The 20,010-nt window shown below is 43.0% G+C and overlaps 1 protein-coding gene across 2 annotated transcripts in view; it reads left to right on the top strand.

Annotated features, from left to right (window-relative positions):
* Positions 1-1,102: 1,102 nt before the first annotated feature.
* The window catches only part of LOC148876678 (dicarboxylate transporter 2.1, chloroplastic-like), a 34,291-nt gene continuing 15,383 nt past the window's right edge, over positions 1,103-20,010 (top strand). For both annotated transcript variants that reach the window (XM_088961522.1, XM_088961530.1), the window contains exons 1-2: positions 1,103-2,217; positions 2,743-3,056. In XM_088961522.1, the coding sequence (XP_088817648.1) occupies positions 1,378-2,217; positions 2,743-3,056 (1,154 nt within the window). In that variant the 5' untranslated portion in view covers positions 1,103-1,377. The remainder of the gene's footprint in view (positions 2,218-2,742; positions 3,057-20,010) is intronic.

Below are 20,010 nucleotides of genomic sequence, written 5' to 3' on the forward strand. Positions count from 1 at the left end.
TCTTCCACTCTCAATTGTGTATTGGGAACATCTCCCATTCCCATTGACACGTAGAAAGATATTTCCCATGATGCACCCTGAAAATGTGAATGTGAGGAGTTGAGATCTTCTATCAACAAAACATGTTCTAAGTTTCCAACCCTCTACCAACTTCATCTAATACCATGCATCTTACCATGAGACTGGGACTCACCATAAAAATGAGACCCGCCATGTATAAGATGTGTGGTGTGAGAAGATGTTGGTAGAGAGTTGATACGAGTTTTGTTGGCAGGTAATATGCACTCGAATGTAGGGCACAAATCTGAACTCTTGAATTGGGAATATCTCCTTATGACAAGTACGAAAGATGTTTGGTAGGGAGCTCGGCTTTGGTCAATGCAAGTCCATGTTCACAATGTTCGAATAACCTCTTACAACCTTACATTAGAAACATCTCCCCCTAAAATAATGCACATATATTCCCATTGGAAGACTATAAAAACTGTTGGAACGGGTGTTTAACTGACTAAAGCCGAAAAGGATGGATTTTGGGGTGTGTGTGGGGCATGATAGGTGGGGAGCCCATAGAACTAGAGATACAAACGAATCGGATCAGATTTGAATCAAGATATATTCAAATGCAATCTAACACTGTCCATAACGGATCCGATCCGATCCAATCCAAAGATCCAATCAGATTTGACAGAACTCGTTCTGAATTCAAATCCTATTGGATCTTCGAATTTGATTTGATCCAACTTGTTTTTTTTTTTTAATTAAAAAATTATTAAAAGGAAAAATAATATATACCAATTTAAATAAAAACAAAAAATACAAGTATTTTTTAATTATAATGATCATATATATATGTTTTTCATAAATAAATAAATAATATACCAAATTTATAAAAATAGAATATAAATAATATATTATTTATATTTGTATATAAATAATATATTATTTATATTTGTATATAAATAATATACACATGGCATGATCGGATCGAATCGAATATGATCATGCCATTTGCACTCCTACGAACTCCCCTGTCAATGTCCTAATCGCCTAAAAGTCCTAAGCAACAGGGAACCTTCGAACATAATCCAGGACAATGTGGTCGGAGCTCGGAACTCCAAAGCCTCAGAAATTGATCATGTGCAGAAATGTAAATGGATGATTGGATGCACCAGAACCAACCAACCCAATTTACGGATATCTCAAAAGGGGTTTGTCCTTTTTGTGAATTCCACTGTTAATTTCCCTCCTCACATGCCAACCGGTATTTGATTGACACTCCCTCTACGGCTCTACCTTTGGAGGTGTCTTGTCGCTCGAGAGTCGAGAATTGGAGGGAGAGAAGTTGAAGAAGCAGCATATAGCAGCTCTTTTTCTACAATGGAGAGCTTCGCGCTTTACTCTCCTTCCGTCACCAGCTTCGCCTGTTACTCTCGTATTTCTTTATCCCGCCGATCACTGTCACAATTTGGCGAGCTTCCTTCGTCCATTTCTCCGGTACCCACATTCCGACCAATCGACAATTTCAGATATTCTTCAACTCCTTTTTTCTGTTCTTACTTTCGACTCTCTCTCATCAAGCCAAAACCCTTCGCCAAACCTTCCACCACTCATAAAACGATTCGAGCTTCTTCGACCTCGGACGAGAAGCTACAGACCAATGGTTCTGGTTCTGGTTCCCAAGGAGCAAAGCTCGTCCCCTTCCTCATCTCAGTCTCCATTGGAGTGATCGTTCGGTTCATCGTTCCAAAACCAGTTGAGGTCTCTCTGCAAGCATGGCAATTGCTCGCCATCTTCTTGTCAACCATCGCCGGATTGGTTTTGAATCCTCTTCCCGTCGGTGCTTGGGCGTTTCTGGGACTAACAACCTCAATTGTCACAAAAACGTTAACTTTCTCTACTGCTTTTGAAGCATTCACCAACGAGGTGATTTGGTTGATCGTTATCTCGTTTTTCTTTACTCGGGGGTTCGTAAAGACGGGCCTCGGTGATCGGATTGCGACTTACTTCGTCAAGTGGCTTGGGAAGAGTACGTTGGGATTGTCTTACGGGTTGACGCTTAGTGAAGCGCTTATTGCTCCTGCGATGCCCAGTACGACTGCTAGAGCAGGGGGTGTGTTCTTGCCGATTATTAAGTCCCTGTCGCTTTCCGCCGGTAGTAAGCCGGGAGATCCCTCCTCCAAAAAGCTCGGGTCCTATCTGATTCAGTCGCAATTTCAGGTTAGCATTCTTCTTCCTCTTATTTTCCTTTCTGTATTCTCCTCATGGCTTGAATTTGAAAATATACATATCTACCAAAAACAGAGTAAAAAAAGAGAATATATCTTAAAGGTGACTTCTGCTGAATCTGATTTAATATAAACCCGAGGCAGCGTCTACACTGGACCTATCCAATAGGTGGGCCTTAAGCTTGGAAACGTCCTGGCATAAAATATTTATTTTTATGATCCTAACTCTTTGATCAATTGAATTTGCTGGAAGGTCAAATCTAGATATATGGGTATCTTTTCAGGATAAAGGCCCATTTATATGTATTTCTAGTTGCTTTTTCTCCTGTTAAGTGTGCTAGTTATGCTATCTTTCCATGCTTTCAGTATTAATCTGCCTTAAGTTCCTGGTTATTGAACTTAGTTCCACCTCTAATTGGTTTTTTGTAGCTTATATTTTATTCTCTTGGTCTAGCAAAGTTTGTAATCTGGTGATATCTTTGTAACTTATTCATGGCTCTTGATTGATGCATGACAGTCCGCTGGTAACTCAAGTGCTCTTTTCCTAACTGCTGCAGCTCAAAACCTACTTTGCCTCAAATTGGCTGAGGAACTTGGGGTGAAAATTGCAAGTCCATGGGTTTCCTGGTTCAAGGCTGCTATTTTGCCGGCATTTGTTTCTCTTCTGGTTACTCCATTTATCCTATATATGATCTATCCCCCTGAAATCAAGGATACACCAGATGCTCCTGCTATGGCTTCAAAGAAACTGGAGCAGATGGGTCCAATCACAAGGAGTGAACTGGTGATGATTTGTGCAATGCTTCTTGCAGTTTCTTTGTGGGTCTTTGGGTAAGTGATAATACTTTATGAGACTCTGCCTAATTAACTAATTTCTTATATAACCTCCTTATGGGACTGTGCCTAATTAACTATTTATTTTTCATACCAGTTTGCTAGAACTTCTTTAGTATTGATTTAATTTGCATTGTTGAATTTCCATTTAATAATGCATTTCCTCCTACTTTGGAGATAGATGGTGGTCAAATAATCATGAATTACAGAGAAAACGGAACAATCAGGAAACAAAAGAAATGTCTTTACTTGGGGTTTCTCTATGTTGGGCATTTAAATATATTCCTTGATAATTGTCTTGTTCAAGTGGCATATTAAGATTTTTCCTAAGCTTTCTTTGTTTTGACCTTTGATGCCCCTATGAATGCAAGGAACAGAAGGTACATCCAAAATCTATCTATACATGCTAGTCTTAGATGTTAAATGTCATGTATATATATATATATATATATATATACATATATATATTTGTGCAGTATATTAAATGCTAGTAAACAGATCTCATCCTTTTAGTTTTGCAATATGAAAGAAGAAGATCATTGTGTTAGATAAATTTATTCAACAAATGTGTAGATCTAGTGTTACCTTGGTACATGACACATATGCCAATCAATGTTTTAAAATGTGGAGGCATGATGTGAGGTGTTCCACTACCTAGAGGCATGAGGCGTAAGCCTCCTGAGCCTCTTTGAGAGGAGGGGGATGAGGAGGAAGGAGGGGGAGGAGGAAGAATAGGAAGGAGGATCTCGTTTTTCTTTATTTTTAATAAAAATCTTTTATATTAAGAAGAATGAAGATGCATAGCACTACCTGAAAGGGGGTTCTTTTTTTTCTTCCCTTCTCTTTCCTTTTCTTGTCTTTCTCTCTTTTTTTTCTTGTCTTTCTTTTTCTTTCCCATTCCTCTCTTTTCCTTTCCTTTCCTTTTCTTTCATTTCTTTTATTTTTTCATTCTTTTTTTTGTCGTTTTATATGTGGTGTGCATGAGGCGTACGATGCCTCTTGCACCTGAGGCTTATGCCTCAGAGGTGTCAACGACTTTGGCATACACCTTAGGGCATTTTGGGGTGCCTCACTTGAACTTGTTGGGTAGCTGCCCAACTCAAATCTTCTTTTGTGGAGGATAACCTCCAGAATAGGGGAAACTGAAAGTGAAGAGAGAAAGAGATCAAATCTTCTTATTATTTCCTTATTGTAAGTACACCTGTGTTAGACAGTTTTGTATGCCCTTAGCTTTAATCAAGATGATGTACTTTATGAGTTTATTGTAAATGAATAAAAGTGCATATTTGATTCATGTTCCCTTGGTATGTTTCTATGTAATACCCTTAAACTGGACACTTAATGAGACTCGTGTTAGTTTATAATGTTCACAGCCAGAGGGTCGGTCTGGGGAGACCTATCCTGATAAGGCTGACACTGTGGTGCCACCAAATTGGTTGGGGTGGCCTGTCTCAGCTGATAGGGTGAAACCCTAGGCACATACAGTGTAGGATTAATTGAATCTTTGAACTGGACCAGATTTCCAGTATTGCCCTGGACCTTGGAGATTGATGGGCAAAACTGGAAAGTTACACTCGACCCCTAGACTCGATTATGATACTGCACTAGGTGTCGGATTGAACTGTCTTTGTTATAACAATCAGTGAGATCCTTAGCGGGGGTCAAAACCTGGGTATGCTGGGACAGTTTGAGAATTCATCTGAGTGGGTGATCATAGTGACAGGATCAGCCCCTTTGTCGGACAAAGGTAATAATCGGGGATGCACTCTCACTGATGGAAACCAAGACTGTCGGTAGCCGATTTCAATCGTTGAGATTTGTTTTGCAAAATATATTTTATATGAGATATGAAAGTATATATATTATGGTTTCGAAATGATTTGCAAAAGGTTTTAATTCCTGAGATCCATATAAGCAAAGAGTGCAACACTGTTCCTTGCAGCCGAGGGAGAGGCCCTCTCTTGTCGGGCAGTGTATGATCATTATGGGCTGAGAGGTTGAGTGTAAGACCATTGAGGATAATACCTGATGTGCTAATCTTGTATCTGCCCACAGTCCCTGGGTGTTACAAGGTGGCTTGGCCCAGGGACCACTTAGGGTAAGTGTTGGGCCCATAGAGCCCATTTGATTGGTTTCAGAGGGTGCACTGCCCATAATAGTGTATTCGGCCAGGCCTTGTAACAAAGGTTGGGCTGAACCCATGTGGCTGATGTGTAGATCAATGTTTGGGTCTCACGCCATACAAGAAAGCCCAACTGGGCAACAGTTTGGAAGGCTAAGTGAATGCATAAATTTAAATGGGCCTTAAGCCCATTTCGAACTGGACTGGTTTGACCAGTCATTTAAAGGGGCAAATTTTGAGATGGATCAACTGATAGGATTGGGCCTAGAACCTATCTACTTAGAGAGTCCAAGATCTAAATAAGATTTAGATCTGGAAGCCTCCTAATTAGATTAGGAGATGGCTGATCTGATCTGCAGATAAGATAAGGGTTATCCCTTATCACTTAAAGGGATTTCTTATCTAAATATGATTTGGATTAGCAACTCCTAATGGGATTAGGAGCTGATCCCTTTAAGATTATAAAAGGAGGAGGGGGTGGCAGCCTTTTGACATGCAATACACAACTCCTGTTTTCAGAGCTGAAATCACAAGAAGAGAATTCTGCACCCTGCGAATACTCTATTGCCGCCTCCTTCCTGCAACCGCTGCCTCCAGCAGTTCGATCTCCTACTCCCTACAGGAGTAATCAAGATTTGATCTTGGTACCAATCTTTTGGAGAAAAGATTGATTGGAGCTGTATTCACAAGCCATCCTGTTGATTCTTGTGAAGGGTCAAGTTCTTTTGGAAGAACACTGCTGATTCTGCTCCATCCTGCACTGCGCCATCTTAAGTGGGAGCAGATTTTGGATCATTCCTTGGGCGTGAACACTTCCATTGGGAGATACTATTTTTCCATATCAGGTATAATCCCTTCCTACTCCTTTTGGTTCAGTTTATGGTTCAAGAATGATCATTGAAAATATGATTTTCTAAATAGTGAATGCGATTCCCAGTTGAAGGGAGAGAAAAATATTTTTGAAAATCGCCCCCTTATTCTGCAATCTTTGGGCGTCGATGTGATGGATATCCTATCCCTTCAGTGGCATCAGAGCCATGGTTCAAATCTTGAACCATTTTGTTTCAGATCTGAACCTGCGCAAATGGGCAGAAGGCGTTCTACTCGATTTGCGCAGATATGGGTTTTGGGAAATGGCGGTGCAGAAAAGGAGATTTTCCAGAGAAGAAGATTTCGCAGATGGGAAAAATACAATCTGCGATTTGCAGTTTATGAAACTGCAAACTGTGATTTAACCTCTGTTTTGCAGGATGGATTGTGCGAACAGCCCTGCTAGACTGATTCTTGTTTTTTCTTTTATCAGTATTTAATTTTAGATTATTTTCTTGAATTTAAGATTTAATTAAAGATCAAACCCTAGATCCATTCGAACCAAGATTGGTTCAAAATGTTTAGACCAAATCTAGGGTTTAATCAAGGCTGAAAGTCTGCCCTAATTTTCTCACTAATGGGCCTGAGGATTGATATTTAATTAAATGGTTAATTTGGCCCAACCTGTAAAGGCCTAGTTTTAAATAGTTAAAACTACTAAAAGCCCACTTCAAAAGATAAAGCTATATGGGCCGAATTGGGTAACCCTAATTCAACCCATATACCTAGATAATATTAATGGTTAATATTATGGATTTAAAACAGGCTTCCAATGGGCCTTACAGATGATTAATTGATTGGATCAATTTATCCTTGCATGAGATGTATGGATGTGTGATGTGCTACGTACATGGGCCATAAGTGCTTGGCCCATGCTCATTCGACAGTGGCTCTTGCGCACACCATGGTTGAATGCACATCATTGCCATGGTGCCCCTTTTGGTCATTGGATGACCTCTCTCAGTGGTGGGCCCCACACCTCTTCAAGAAGTTACGTGCGGAACCCTGGCCGATTAAGGGCCACCGAAATCTGATTTTATGAAAGTTAGTGGGAGCCACTTTGGTTTGACCTAAATCAAACTAGGGCGTAATTAACTGTTCCCTCCAACTAATATGAGTGCATGCGATAGGGAGATTCGTATGATGAACTCTCTAAAGGCCTTCCATCATTAGCATGAGGATGGGTTATTTAGTAATGAGGAAACACACCAGAAAAATGGGCTATCCATTTGCTGTTGGGCTCATCTAAGTGTTTCACAAGATGATAGGGGCGTCATAGACCGATGTGGGAGGGGCTTCACCAGGAAATGGGAACTCTCTCACGGTACCTTGGCGTTCACGAATATGATGGGTAAGCACTCACTGGACAGAAAGGTTTACCTGAAAACAGCTCTGAACCTTGTCTGACGGAGGCCAAAGGAAAAGCTCATATGATGAGTGGATATGGTTCTTCACAGAAAGGTGGTGGGGTTATGCAGCTGAAACAGTTGGCTCCATGCACCCTATGTGATTTCCCACATTTCCAGAGACAACCCGTAGTCTCCGTTACTGAGAAAGGAGGGAAATCTCAGAGATGAATAAATGGAAATGGATCGTAGATTAAAATCCATATCTACGTAATGAACATGAATCAAATTAGGTTGTGGACTGATGTTTGCTCTTTTATCAGAAAATGGCAAACAGATCATTGGCAAAGCTTTTTGACGATAACAAGCTTAAGGGCCCCAACTATGCCGACTGGTACAGGAACCTTATGCTGGTCCTAGCTTTTGAAAAGCTAGACAAAGTGGCAAAGAATCCTGCCCCGGAGCGTTCGGATGATAGGGCTTTTGAGGCCCGAAGGAGAGACTATTAGGAATGGGAGGAGGAAAACTCCCTTGCCCGGTGTTACATCATTGCCTCCTTGGGCAACCTAATACAGAGGCAGTCGATCAGATCGAACTAGCCAAAGACATATTGGACAGTCTCAGGACGATGTATGAAGAGCATAATCGATCTGCTCGACAAAAGGTCTTGAAATAGTTCATAACCGTACAAATGACCAAGGGCCAACAAGTTCACGACCATTGTCTTCGGATGATGGGTTACATCAACGAACTGGAGGCTCTTGGATCCGGGCTGGACCTTGCGACCCAGATAGCTGCTATCCTTAATTCCTTGCTTCATTCCTTTAATCCGTTCATTATGAATTATAATATGAACAAGCTGAATATCAGCTTGCAAGAGTTCAGCAATATGTTGCAAAGAACCGAAGAACTGATTAGAAAGGATGAACCTGTAGCTATGCTTGTTGAAGCTAGTAAGACAGGCAAGAGAAAGAGGAAGGCAAAGAAGCCTCAGAAGAAAGCCACTAAGGGTAAGAAGCAGAAGAAAGACAAAGCATCGGATGCCTGTCACTTCTGCAACAAGACCGACCACTGGAAAATGAACTGTCCTGCCTACCTGGAATCCAAGAAAGGTAATTTCGAAACTTGTGTTATAGAAACCAATTTATTGGTAGATTCTACGTCCTGATGTATTGACTCCGGGGCTTCAACTCATGCGTGTAACTCACTGTAGGGGTTCAAGGTAAGCAGAAGGCTGAGTGAAGGAGAAGTCACACTTTACGTGGGGACTACTGCAATTGTTGCAGCCGCGGCCATAGGAACCGTGGAGTTACTTTTTAGAGAAGGAACAATTGTACTGGAAGATTGTCTTTATGTACAAAATTTAAGGAGGAATTTGATTTTTGTCTCAAAACTATGTGCAGATGGTTATTCTGTATTCTTTAGTAATACGATTACTATTAAAAGAAATAATAGATTCATCGCATACGGGGAACTGGAGAACGGTATCTATGTTCTTCATCCTTCTCTAGAAACTAACATAACTGAAACTACGTCGGTTGAAATCCCCAAGAAGAGAGCCCGTGATATAGTTAATCCCACGTGTCTGTGGCATTACCGACTTGGCCACATCGGTGTTGACCGAATCACAAGGTTGGTAAATGATGATCCTTTGGATTTTCTAACTGTAGAAGATCTTCTCACCTGTGAGCCTTGCCTACAAGGCAAGATGATGAAACGGCCATTTAACGATATGCCTGAAAGATGTACAGGCACACTTGACCTAATACATACTGATGTATGTGGTTCCCTGAGTGTTAGGACACGAAATCAACACGTGTATTTCATCACCTTCACAGATGATTTTTCACGATATTTTTACGTGTACCTAATGAGACACAAGTCTGAATCCTTTGAAAAGTTCAAAGAGTTTAGACAAGAGGTCGAGAAACAGTTGGGGAAAGAAATTAAAGCCCTTCGATTTGATCGAGGTGGCGAGTATCTCTCTGACGAATTCAGGGACTACTTAAGGGACAATGGGATAGTATCACAATTAGCTCCTCTTGCTACACCACAATTTAACGATGTTTCAGAGAGGAGGAATAGGACCTTATTGGATATGGTCCGGTCACTTCTCATACACTCAGAGTTACTCACATCCTTTTGGGGTTACGCATTAGAGATTGCGATTTACGTGCTGAATCGGGTTCCAACCAAATAGGTTCCGAATACTCCATATGAACTCTGGACCGGAAAGAAACCAAGTGTCAGACACTTGAAGATTTGGGGTTGTCCAACACACGTTAAAAGAATGAGTGCGGACAAGTTGGAATCCAAGACCAGTTGTTGCATATTTGTAGGCTACCCAAAAGGTTCTGTAGGTTACCTATTCTATGACCCAAGTGAGCAGAAAGTGTTCTGCAGTCGAAATGCACAATTCTTGGAAACCGATTACATCCTGGACACCCATCATCAGGAAGTTGTTCTTGATGAGGAGAGCTCAGGAGCAGTGGGAGATGTCCCACAAGTTCCAGGTAGTGACCAACGTAGATGATCCACTCGGGTATCCAGGCCACCAGTTCGTTATGGTTATGACCAGGATAGTTACCTGGTGAAAACCTTGACTAGTGAGGAGGATCCCGTGACTTACGTGGAAGCTATGTTGGACATAGATTCCCAGAAGTGGGTGGAGGCCATGAGAGCAGAGATGGACTCAATGGAGACCAATGGAGTATGGACTCTAGTAGATCCACCCTTCGGGGTAAAAGCAATCGGTTGCAAATGGATTTACAAGAGGAAGAAGGGCCCCGATGGTAGGGTTGAGACCTTCAAAGTTCGTCTGGTGGCGAAAGGGTACACTCAGAAAGAGGGCATCGATTATGAGGAAACCTTTTCGCCTGTGGCCATGCTTAAATCCATTAGGATCCTGCTACCTGTAGCAGCATACCATGATTATGAGATTTGGCAGATGGATGTCAACTGCATTCCTGAATGGAGATCTTATTGAAGATATCTATATGCAGCAGCCGAAAGGCTTCATTGCTGCAGGTCAGGAAAACATGGTATGCAAACTTAATAGATCCATTTATGGACTTAAGCAAGCTTCTAGAAGTTGGAACATCCGTTTTGACTCTGCTGTCAAATCGTTTGACTTTGAGCAGAATTCGGATGAACCCTGTGTCTACAGGAAGTACAGTGGAGATAAGGTTACCTTCTTGGTTCTGTATGTAGATGACATTCTACTCATTGGGAATGATGTAGGAATGTTAACTACGTTGAATGTATGACTTTCACAGCAATTCTCCATGAAAGATCTTGGAGAAGCCTCCTATATACTGGGTCTTCGACTCTACAGAGATAGATTGAAGCGGATAATAGGATTATCCCAATCTGCTTACATTGACAAAATAGTCAAAAGATACAGCATGGAGAACTCCAAGAAAGGAAATGTTCCTTTCAGGCACGGAGTCACTCTCTCCAAGAAGATGTCTCCCAAGACTTCTGAGGAGATTGATGGCATGAAAAACGTTCCCTATGCCTCTGCCGTAGGGAGCATCATGCATGCCATGCTGTGCACTCGTCCTGACATTGCTCAAGCAGTGAGTGTAGTAAGCAGATTTCAGGCCAACCCAGGGCAGGAGCACTGGACTGCTATGAAAAACATACTTAAGTACCTTTGAAGGACAAAAGAGTTTTGTCTAGTATTCGATGGTAGCTCACTACAGATCCAAGGGTATATAGATGCCGATTTCTAGTCGGATCCAGATGATAGAAAGTCTACATCTGAATATGTTTTCACGATAGGATCGTGTGCTGTTTGCTGGAAAAGCAGCAAACAGGGGTCCACTGCAGACTCCACGACCGAGGCCGAGTACATTGCCGCAAGTGAGTCTACCAAAGAAGCCGTGTGGATGAAGAAGTTCGTTCACGAGTTGGGAGTAGTTCTGTCCAGCACATCACCCATTCCATTGTTGTGTGACAACAATGGAGCCATTGCTCAGGCTGAGGAGCCACGAGCCCACTCGAAGTCGAAGCACATCGAGAGGAAGTACCACGTACTGTGGGAGATTGTTGGTAGAGGGGAAGTCTTGATTCAGAAGGTAGCGTCAGCGGAAAATGTAGCAAACCCATTGACGAAGCCACTATCACAGAAAATGTTTGAGAAACACGTGGAAAGCATGGGACTCCGGCTAGTACCTGATTGGACCTAAGTGCAAGTGGGAGCTGTTAGACAGTTTTGTATGCCCTTAGCTTCAATCAAGATGATGTACTTTATGAGTTTATTGTAAATGAATAAAAGTGCATATTTGATTCATGTTCCCTTAGTATGTTTCTGTTTTATACCCTTAAACTGGACACTTAATGAGACTCGTGTTAGTTTAGAATGTTCACAGCCAGTGGGTCGGTCTGGGGAGACCTATCCTGACAAGGCTGACACTGTGGTGCCACCAAGTTGGTTGGGGTGGCCTGTCTCAGCTGATAGGGTGAAACCCTAGGCACATACAGTGTAGGATTAATTGAATCTTTGAACTGGACCAGATTTCCAGTATTGCCTTGGACCTTGGAGATTGATGGGCAAAACTGGAAAGTTACACTCGACCCCTAGACTCGATTATGATACTGCACTAGGTGTCGGATTGAACTGTCTTTGTTATAACAATCAGTGAGATCCTTAGCGGGGGTCAAAACCTGGGTATGCTGGGACAGTTTGAGAATTCATCTGAGTGGGTGATCATAGTGACAGGATCAGCCCCTTTGTCGGACAAAGGTAATAATCGGGGATGCACTCTCACTGATGGAAACCAAGACTGTCGGTAGCCAATTTCAATCGTTGAGATTTGTTTTGCAAAATATATTTTATATGAGATATGAAAGTATATATATTATGGTTTCGAAATGATTTGCAAAAGGTTTTAATTCCTGAGATCCATATAAGCAAAGAGTGCAACACTGTTCCTTGCAGCCGAGGGAGAGGCCCTCTCTTGTCGGGCAGTGTATGATCATTATGGGCTGAGAGGTTGAGTGTAAGACCATTGAGGATAATACCTGATGGACTAATCTTGCATCTGCCCACAGTCCCTGGGTGTTACAAGGTGGCTTGGCCCAGGGACCACTTAGGGTAAGTGTTGGGCCCATAGAGCCCATTTGATGGGTTTCAGGGGGTGCACTGCCCATAATAGTGTATTCGGCCAGGCCTTGTAACAAAGGCAGGGCTGAACCCATGTGGTTGATGTGTAGATCAATGTTTGGGTCCCACGCCATACAAGAAAGCCCAACTGGGCAGCTGTTTGGAAGGCTAAGTGAATGCATAAATTTAAATGGGCCTTAAGCCCATTTCGAACTGGGCTGGTTTGACCAGTCATTTAAAGGGGCGAATTCTGAGATGGATCAGCTGATAGGGTTGGGCTAGACCCTATCCACTTAGAGAGTCCAAGATCTAAATAAAGATTTAGATCTGGAAGCCTCCTAATTAGATTAGGAGATGGCTGATCTGATCTGCAGATAAGATAAGGGTTATCCCTTATCACTTAAAGGGATTTCTTATCCAAATATGATTTGGATTAGCAACTCCTAATGGGATTAGGAGATGATCCCCTTAAGATAATAAAAGGAGGAGGGGGTGATAGCCTTTTGACATGCAATACACAACTCCTGTCTTCAGAGATGAAATCACAAGAAGAGAGAATTCTGCACCCTGCGAATACTCTATTGCCGCCTCCTTCCTGCAACCGCTGCCTCCAGCAGTTCGATCTCCTACTCCCTACAAGGTGTGGAAAGTGTTGCATTAGCTTGGTGCAGGGCTCCCATGTGGCTTCTTTATTTGGTAACCCTTCCTAGCAAACTAATGCCTTTTTAATAAAGGCTTGACCTTGTTTAACCCATCTATATTTCAAGATGTCCTTGGGTTGTAGCTGTAGTCACCCTTCTGTGAATTCTGGTAATATTGCACATGTGGTTTGTGGATTGACTGCTTTCTTGAGGATGGAGACATGGAAAACTGGGTGTACTTTGGAGTCTATTGGCAGTTCCAGCTTGTAAGCTAATGGTCCTATGCACTGTTGAGTGGTCCATAGAACCTAGGGGCAAGCTTGTTGTAGGGGTGGGAGGCCATTGAGGTCTGTCTATATGGTTTGAGTTGTAGGTTGACAAACTCGCCTTCCTGGAACTCAACAAGCCTGTGTTTTGCATCATAATAGCGCTTCATCGGTTCATGAGCATGTGTCAAGTGAGCCTTCAGTTCACAAATGATTTCATCTCGGGATGAAAGACACTCATCAACCGCTGCATTAGCTGAAGTCCCCTTTTCATAGGGTAGAACTAATGGTGGGTCTCTACCATATAATGCTTTAAATGGTGTCATACCTGCTGAGACATGGAATGAGGAGTTGTACCAAAACTCTGCCCAAGGCAGCCATTGTATCCATTGTTTAGGTCTGTCCCCCACAAAGCATCTTAAATATGTCTTGATGCATCTGTTGACAACTTCGGTCTGCCCATTCGTCTGAGGATGATAGCTAGTAGAGGTGTTGTGTGAAGTGCCTTGTAACTTGAAGTATTCTCTCCAAAAACTATTGAGGAAGGTTGGGTCTCTATCACAGACGATTGCCTTTGGTGTCCCATGTAATCTGGTGATTTCTCTAACAAATGCTTCTGCCACCGTGGCCACTGTGTAAGGGTGTGTTAGAGGTATAAAGTGGCTGTACTTCGGTAGCCGGTCAACCACCACAAGTAGAACTGATTTGCTTTTTGAAATAGATAGGCCCACGGTAAAATCCATTGAGATTTCATCCCATACTTGATTTGGGATGCTGAAGGGCTGTAGGAGGCTGGCTGGTTGTTGGGCTTCATACTTTTGCCTTTGGCAGAGGTGATGTAACTCCTTATTGTTTTCATCATGCCGCTCCAATAATAATGTGCTGCTAGACACTTGTAGGTTTTGAATATGCCTCAATGACCCTTTATAGCTGAATCATGAAAGAGTCTTAGTCTGCTATGTGGGCTGACTTGGATGAGATAACCGATCGACCCTTGTAATAGAGTGTTGAGTCACGAACCGAATAACCTGGGGTCAAGGCTGGATTTGAGGCCCATTTGGCCCTTAATTGGGCCTATTCTGTATATTGAAAGGCTTCAGCTTTGAGCTGCTCGAGTAATGGATAACTAGGCCTAGAGACAGTGAGCTTTGACAAATCAGGTAGCCTGGATAGAGCATCAGCTACTCGATTAGTTGTACCAGGTTTATATTCTATAATGTAGTCATAGCCCATGAGTTTGTGGGCCCACTGCTGCTGTTCAGGTGTGTGGAATTTCTGATCAAGCAGGAATTTCAGACTCTTGTGGTCTGTCTTGATGACAAATCGGCGGCCCAGTAGGTAAGCCCACCACTTCTGGACTGCAAGTACAATGGCCATGAGCTCCTCATATGTTGATTTAGCTTGATTTTGTGGTGAGAGTACTTAGCTGAAATAGGCCAATGGTTTCCCCTCTTGCATTAAAACAACTCCTAGACCTGTCCCCGAAGTGTCATACTCAAGTGTGAACTGCTTTGAGAAGTCGGGTAATGACAAAAATGGTTGTGTGGAAATTGCTTGCTTTAGGTTAGTGAAGGCTTTCTGGGCTTGTTCACTCCATTGAAATGCATTTTTCCTTAATAATTGGGTGAGTGGTGCTATTGGCCTTGTATAATGTGGTATAAAGCGCCCGTAGTAGCCTGTGAGGCCTAGAAAAGCGTGCAAGGCCATGACTGATGTAGGTGTTGTCCATTGTTGAATGCAAGCAACTTTCTCCAAATCAGCCATAACCTTCCCTTCTTTGACCACATGGTGTAAGTATAGGACTTTTTTTTTGTCCAAGAACACATTTAGAAGCCTTTGCATATAGTTGATGTTTTCTTAGAAGTTCCCAAGTGATAGATAAATGTTGTAGATGAGAAGCCCAATCAACATTATATACCAAGATATCATCAAAGAAGACTAAAATAAAGCGGTGTAAGTGGGGACAGAATACCTCATTCATGATGGCTTGAAAGGTTGCCAGTGCATTTGTCAATCCGAAAGGCATGACACGAAACTCATAGTGATCATCATGTGTAAGGAAAGTCGTTTTAGGTACATCCGCTGGATGCATCCGAAATTGATGGTAGCTGGCTCGTAGATCAAGCTTAGAGAATATGGTAGCAGCATGTAAATCATCCAATAGCTCATCAATGATTGGAATGGGGAACCGGTCCTTTATTATGATCTGATTTAGAGCCCGATAATCTACAGAACCTCCATGTTCCATCTTTTTTCTTGACAAAAAGGATGGGTGCTGAATATGGGCTTGAACTGGGCTGTATGAGTTTTTTCTCTAGTAATTCTTTAACAATTTTCTCCATCTCTTCCCTCTGAAATGTGGGGTAGCGGTAAGGTCTAACATTTGATGGAACTGCCCCCGGGATGATCTCAATTCTATGGTCCATGGGCCTAGAAGGAGGTGGCTGATTGGGTTCTTGAAAGACATCTGAATAGGTGTTGAGTAACCGCTGGAGTGCTTGTTGGTTTTCCAGTGGCGTGGCTACTTCCTCTGGACTTGTTAAAACTGGGCTGGTATTCAATCCCATATGCAATAGGAGGGTTGCCCTTCACTGCAACTAGTCTTGAGGATGGTTCTCAGTCCTTCCCGTTGTGGTGCACCCTTATCCACCCCATTCAGATGATACTTTTGTCCATTAATGGAGAAATCCATTGTTAGTCTTGATCAATCACTTACAACCACTCCTAACTGTTGTAGCCACTGCACACCTAATACCGCAGCCTCTCCGCTCATGTCTACTGCATGGAGGTCCACTGGAAATGAATGTTGCTGTAACTTCAGGTGGACTCCTCTGCATATGCTACCACAGCTGATGTTGTTGCCATCCACTACATGTACACTGAATGGCAACACTTGTTCTTGTATTCCCAATTGTTTGGCTGCCATTTGGGTCACAAATTTGAGAGATGACCCGCTGTCAGTTAGAATTGAAATTGCTCAGCCCTGTATTGACCCAGCCACTCTCATTGTTTGGGTGGAGGTCAGTCCTGTTAATACATGAAAGGATATCTTGGGTGGGTCTGGCCCATCCTCATCCTTAGATTCTAATTCAGTAGGTATTGCAATGGGTGTGTAAGGGATTTCCTCCTGGGATTCAGCTTCATCTATCAGTAGTAAGAATAGCTGGGGATTCTTACATTTATCGCCTGGACCAAACTTGTCGTCGCAGTTATAACAAAGACTGCGATCTCTTCGGGCTTGCATCTCGGCCCAAGATAATCTTCTTAATGGCACTGGGGCGGGTACAGTGGCTCGGGCCTTAGGTTGAGGATTTTCATCCTGCCCATGGGTCTGATTTCTTGCGACTGCTGGGCTGGATCCCAGGATAGAAGGATTACCTGGTTGGTTTAGTTGTTAGTTCCAAGACTGTGGTCCAGAGTTGAATGTGTTCGGTCGACCCAATCTTTTCAATCAATTAAACCTTCCTTCTTGCAATCTTGCCAAACCCATTGCTGCCGATAGGTAGGTGGGTTGGAGGGACTTCACTTCTATTCTTATTTCTTCCTTCAGGCCGCCGATGAAGCAACCAAGCAATGCAGTTTCAGGCCACCCATGAACCCTTGTCGACAGTCTTTCGAACTCGACTTGGTAATCTCTTACAGATCCAGTTTGTTTGAGTTTTGAGAGATTCCCATCATAGTTTTCAAAGCCAGTGGGTCCAATACGGATGCACAAAGCTTCTGTGAATTTAGACTAAGAAACTTGTGGATGGGTTTGCCGGGACCATTGGAACCACAAGACCGCTTCTCCTTCCAGGTTGAATGAAGCGACATGAACTCTTTGATGGCTTCGTATATTGTGGTATTCAATATACCTTTCTGCCTTAGAGATCCAGGGTATGGGATTCTCACCTGAATATTTTGGGAAATCCAGTTTTGCTGAACGAGTTGAGGCCAACCACGCTGACCGCCCCCTTGATCTCTGTTGTTTCCTTCTTGGTTGCCATTGTGGTTTCCTTCCATCAAAATTTTCTCCATCCGCATCATCAACATGGTGTTATGTCCCAGAAACTTGACACACAATTCTCAGACTCACAGCAGAATTCACACAACTAGAACATCAACAAAGGAACTGGTATTCATTCAGAAGAAAAGAAGAACATTAACAGTTGGTCGGTTCTTTGAGAGACCGCCGGCTCTCCCAATCACTCACAGTATTCTTCACTCAACAAAAGCCTCCCTCCCCCATCCCCCAAAGCCCCTTCTTATACTCTTCTTACAGCATAACTGACTCCCTCAATAAATGCCCAGCTGGCCAAGTTATAAATACCCACACTCTTCTTATTCCTAACTGATATAGCTATAAATGCCTCAAGACTCTCCTTATTCCCTCCAGCCATAATTGCCCCCATGTTCAATTATTTCCCCCTTTGGCCGAAAGCTAACCTTTCCCCTTCCTGGCATATGTAAAGTTGATTGGGGGCCTATCATTACCCGCTGCCCAAAGTCTAACCTTGTCCTCAAGGTTAAAATGAGGAAATTGGTCTCGAAGTAAGTCAAAAGGCTCCCACGAATCTTCAAAATCAGGCAGGTCCTGCCAATGGATAAGCACTTCCGAACCAGTAACTCCAGGCATAGTGGATGGACGCACCCCTCGAACGGCTGTAGGTTCCACAAGCATTTCCATTTCAGCCGACAGAGTGGAAGGAATCACGGGAGAAGAGATATGATTGCCAATCGCCTTCTTGAGTTGCAAGACATGAAAAACTGGGTGAATCCTTGCATCTGGAGGAAGTTGAAGTTTATAAGCGACAACGCCAATTCTTTCCACAATAGCAAATGGTCCACAAAAACGAGCGGCAAGCTTTTCATTGACTCGGCGAGCTAGAGATTGCTGGCGATAAGGTTGCACCCGCACATACACCAAATCCCCAACATCAAAATTCACATCACGTCGGTTCACATCAGTCGAGTCTTTCATCTTTTGTTGTGCACGGTGTAGATGAGCACACAGCTCCCTAAGTATAGCATCTCGCTGAAGGAGAACATCTTCAACATCAGCATTAGCCGTAAAGCCAAGCTCATAGCGGATTAATGGAGGAGGATCGCGCCTATAAACCACCTTGAAAGGTGTCATGCCAGCAGCAGTGTGAAAAGACGTATTATAGCTGTATTTTGCCCACGATATCCAAGAAGACCAGCAGGAGGGGGAATCAGCCACAAAGCATCGCAAGTAAGTCTCAAAACAACGATTAACCACCTCCGACTGTCCATCCGTCTGAGGGTGGTAAGCTGAACTACGACGCAATTCTGAACCTTGCAGGGTAAAAAGCTCACGCCAAAAGAAACTCATAAAGACTTTATCACGACCAAACACAATTGATCGGGGAATGCCATGTAAACAGACTACGTTGTGCAAGAAGGCCTGAGCAACCGTGAGAACTGAGAAAGGATGACTGAGAGGGATAAAATGGGCATACTTGGAGAGACGATCGACCACCACCATAATTGTATCAAATCCCTTCGACTTAGGAAGAGCCTCAATAAAGTCCATAGCAATATCCTCCCAGATCTGTTCAGGAACGGGTAAATGTTGTAAAAGGCCAGCAGGGGACATGGCTTCATATTTACCGCGTTGACACACATCACAGGCCTGCACAAATTCCTGGACAGAACGCTTTATCCCCCGCCAGTAAAATTCAGCTGCTATTCGTCGATATGTCTGGCGGATACCAGCGTACAACTCCAGAATGAAATTCTTTAAGTAAGAGGGGAATAAATGGGGAAGAAGCCGACATAACCAATTTACCATGATAACGAAGGTGATCTCCAACTAAAGAGTAGGCGGGATAGGCAGCTGGATCATGCTGTATGGCATGCTTAATGTTGGCCAGAAAAGGATCAGCATCAACTTGCTCCTTAAGGTCATCAAAATCAAGAAAAATAGGGACTGTAAGAGAATTTAAGTGCATTTCAGTAGGAACTCTAGAGAGAGCGTCAGCCACGGTATTATCGATACCTGGTTTGTACTGAATCTCAAAATCATAATTCATAAGCTTAAGGAGCCACTTATGATGCTCACCTTCGACAACCCGCTGCTCCAACAGATACTTAAGACTACGCTAGTCGGTACGAACAATAAAGCGCCTTCCAAGAAGATAGGGGTGCCATTTTTTAATGGCCAAGACAATGGCCATTAGTTCCCGCTCGTAGGCAGATTTTGACTGTGCAGACGGGCTAAGCTTGTGGCTGTAAAAAGCTATAGGTCGACTATTCTGCATTAATACCGCACCGAGACCTACACCGGATGCATCTGTCTCGATCAAGAAGGGCTAGGAAAAATCTAGAAGGGCCAACACAGGTACGGTCGTCATAGCCCGTTTCAACACCTGAAATGCCTTCTCAGCTTCCGCATTCCATGAGAAGGCGTCCTTTTTAAGCTGCCGCGTCAATGGCCATGCTATCTTACTGTAGTTATGCACAAAATGGCGATAATAGCCTGTAAGTCCCAGAAAACCGCGAAGAGCTTTAAGTGAAGATGGTTGAAGCCAATCAACCATGGCCTGGATTTTAGAAGGATCAGCAGAAACACCAGCCGCACTAATAATATGACCTAGGTA

Source organism: Nelumbo lutea, chromosome 1 (genome assembly GCF_056320005.1).
Source record: "Nelumbo lutea isolate HS-2025 chromosome 1, American lotus-T2T, whole genome shotgun sequence".
NCBI lineage: Eukaryota > Viridiplantae > Streptophyta > Magnoliopsida > Proteales > Nelumbonaceae > Nelumbo > Nelumbo lutea.